Below are 2,851 nucleotides of genomic sequence, written 5' to 3' on the forward strand. Positions count from 1 at the left end.
AACCAAAAAAAAAAAAAAAAACGTGATAAATGCCAGCGAGGTGCCACTTCCGTCCCCCAGGCTCCGACTGCCAGCTCTCCGCTCTTCTGGAAGAATCGTGGACTCTGTAGCCGTCTGTACAGAGGGTCTGGGCCAAGCCCTTTCCAAACAGGGAAGGAGTCAGAGGCCCGACCCACCCAGCATTAGAGGCAGCAGCGCGGGTCCGACTCCAGCTTCTCCTCCGTGACCTGCACGGAGGGCGTGGGCCCAGGGACAGGCATCTCCAGTTGGCCCCCGACACCACAGATGCCCCTAGAAAACAAGAAAAACGAAACTTCGGGGCATCTCTTCTTGTGAGTGGGGCAAGGGAAGTAAGTAAAAGGACTCCAGAGAAACATGGCAGAAGGAAGGGTTGACCCCCTGAGCGCAAGTGACGGCACCAAGTGTCAGGAAGAGGATGTCTGTCCTCAGGTGAGCCAGGGCCAGCAGCCGGGACCAGCCGCACACTCAGTCTCTCAGCGGACGGGGAAGCGCAGCTCATCGGAACCCACCACAGCCCCCCACCAGCACACCCGAGTTGGGGTCCCCCCACGTGTCGCAGTGTCACTCAGCAGGGAGAAGGGGGTGGGGCAGGGGCCAGCCTGGGCCCCCATGGCTCAAACGTGGAGAGTGGGTGGCAGAGCAACAGCTACGCTGGAGAGAGGGTATGGGAGCAGAGGGGCTCCCCCCAGGGTCTGGGCCCCAGAACTTTGACCACAAGGAGTTCAAAGGGCAAGAAGAGGGGTCCTGGGAGAGGCGGGAAGGCAAAAAAAGGAACAATTTGTTGCAAAATCCAACCAGTTGACCCTGGACCTGGTGGGCGAGGGGCTGGGAGCCCCAACACTCAGTGCAAACATTTTCTTCCCTGCCCCCGCCCCTAGAGCAGGGAGGCTCAGGACATTAGCCCTTCCTGTGTCTCTGTCTTCTGTCAACAACCCTCCATAACAATGAAGAGCCCCAAAACATTCTCTGGCCCCCAGCACAGAACAGAGGCCCAGGAAGCAAAAGTGACATGTCACTGAAGCCAGCCTGTGAGAGTCAAACCACCACCCAAGACTTGGGGCACTTTGTCTGGGGTTTATTACACCACACAAAGCTGCCCAAGCACACGGAGCGGGGAGATCCTTACAAACCGCCCCCACCCCATCCTGTTACCCTGTTACCCTGGCCTCAAGTCTGTGTGTGGGCAACCCCTGGATACCAGCTGTCGCTAGGGAGGGAGGCTGGGTGGGGTGGGGCTTGCCCACCCCCTCCAGACAGTCCACCTTTTCCCTAGGGACTCCCTTAACCAGAGCAGAGGACAAAGGTCACTGCCACCCTTTCTGATCCACGCCAGGCTTCCCAGAAGAAAGGCAGGGGGTGGGAGACGGGTTCCCTACTCCCGTGGGCCTGTGGGTGGCCCAACTGATATCAATCCAGGGACCCCACCAAAGCCGTTCTGAGCCAAGACCTGACCCAGCCCGAAACCAGCCTCAGGAAGGATGGAAGCTATGGGCACAGAGAGAGGGAGAGACGGAGGGCAGCCAGTGGCTGATCCTCCATAGACCCTGTAATAACACTGGCACCGAACCCCAGCGGGTCCAGTGGCCATGGTGAATGCGACATCTGAGTCTTTGTCCTTATTTTTTGCAAGCAGCATCAGTGTGTGATGCAACACGAGTGGGAAGCACGGAGGTAGACACGCTCACTCACCCAGGAAAGGGTATAGTTTGGTCCTTAGAGTGTGGACCCCACCCCGCAGCTGAGAGGAGTGGGGTGGGACTGAGGAGGACCCTGGGTGAGCCTCTCCCTCAGAGGAGGGCCCCGGGCAGTCCCCAGGTGCCCAGCTCTGTCTGGGAATTAATTCATGGCCACAGATTCAGGTAGGAATGAGGAGTGTGGGTGGGGAGGACAGGGCCTCCCCAGATCCCCTGCTGATCTCAAGTGGCACAGGGTGGACACAAGGAAACAACACACGCACACGTGAGCGCGCGTGCACGCACGCACGCACACACACATTGCATCTATCATCCGGATGAAACACAACAGACACAGCCCGGGAACAGGGGACTCCAGGTCAATTTCAAGGTGTGGGACACCGGCCACTAGCCACAGCCTAAAAGCAGCTGTCCCATCCAGCCTCCTGCCTGGGTCCCCCTCCTCCACTCTCCGCCACAAAGGAGAGGAATCAGGGTGAGATGGGAAAAGCAGGAAGCAGAGGCGCCAGGCCCCTGGAGGCTGGAACTCAGAATGGGTGTGGAGAACAGAGCCTGGCGACTTTCCTCCTTCTTTCAGTAGCTGGCTCGCTCCAAGCAGTCTTGACCCAAAGGGCTCAGAGTGGCGTGTTGGCCCTCAGCCCCATTAACAGATGATCTAGACTAGGTGAGGAAAGGTCTGAGGACAGGGAGCTGGGTTTCTCAACCCCAAAGCAAGACTCCAGACCCCTCAATTCTGGGAGGCCACAGCCAGAGTGTTGACATAGCCGTGGGCGCACCCCTCGTCCTCCGAGATGCAGTGGCCCAGTTGGGGGGCTCCGGGCGCCGGCGGGGCGGAGGGTGGAGCACCGTAGCCCGACCTGGCCCGACTAGGGGACGCCGTTAGCCCCTGGTCCCAGCAGCCCTCCAGGGCCTCCAGGCCGCGGCAGCCGAGGAAGAAGAGGTTCTTGAGCATGAAGACAGAGAGCGGCTGCTGGTAGCTCAGGGCCAGCAGGCAGCGCAGCGCCAGCAATGGCGCGTCCACCAGGCAGCTGCCCAGGAGGCGCAGGAGACAGCTGCAGCCACCGGGCCGCGATGCCCGGGCCCGGGGCGAGGCGGCGGCGTGGAGCTCGTAGAGCCAGAGCACCGGCGAGGCGAGC

General features: G+C 60.5%; 1 protein-coding gene across 1 annotated transcript; it reads right to left on the reverse strand.

The window, feature by feature from the left end:
* Positions 1-2,442: 2,442 nt before the first annotated feature.
* On the reverse strand, positions 2,443-2,850 carry CECR6 (cat eye syndrome chromosome region, candidate 6; the record flags this gene model as incomplete). The annotated part of the gene is made up of 1 exon (XM_010845220.1): positions 2,443-2,850. A coding segment is annotated over one exon (408 nt), but the record flags the coding sequence as incomplete, so codon positions are not given.
* Between the last annotated feature and the right edge of the window lies 1 nt (position 2,851).

This window comes from Bison bison, unplaced genomic scaffold (assembly GCF_000754665.1).
Source record: "Bison bison bison isolate TAMUID 2011002044 unplaced genomic scaffold, Bison_UMD1.0 scf7180017864213, whole genome shotgun sequence".
NCBI lineage: Eukaryota > Metazoa > Chordata > Mammalia > Artiodactyla > Bovidae > Bison > Bison bison.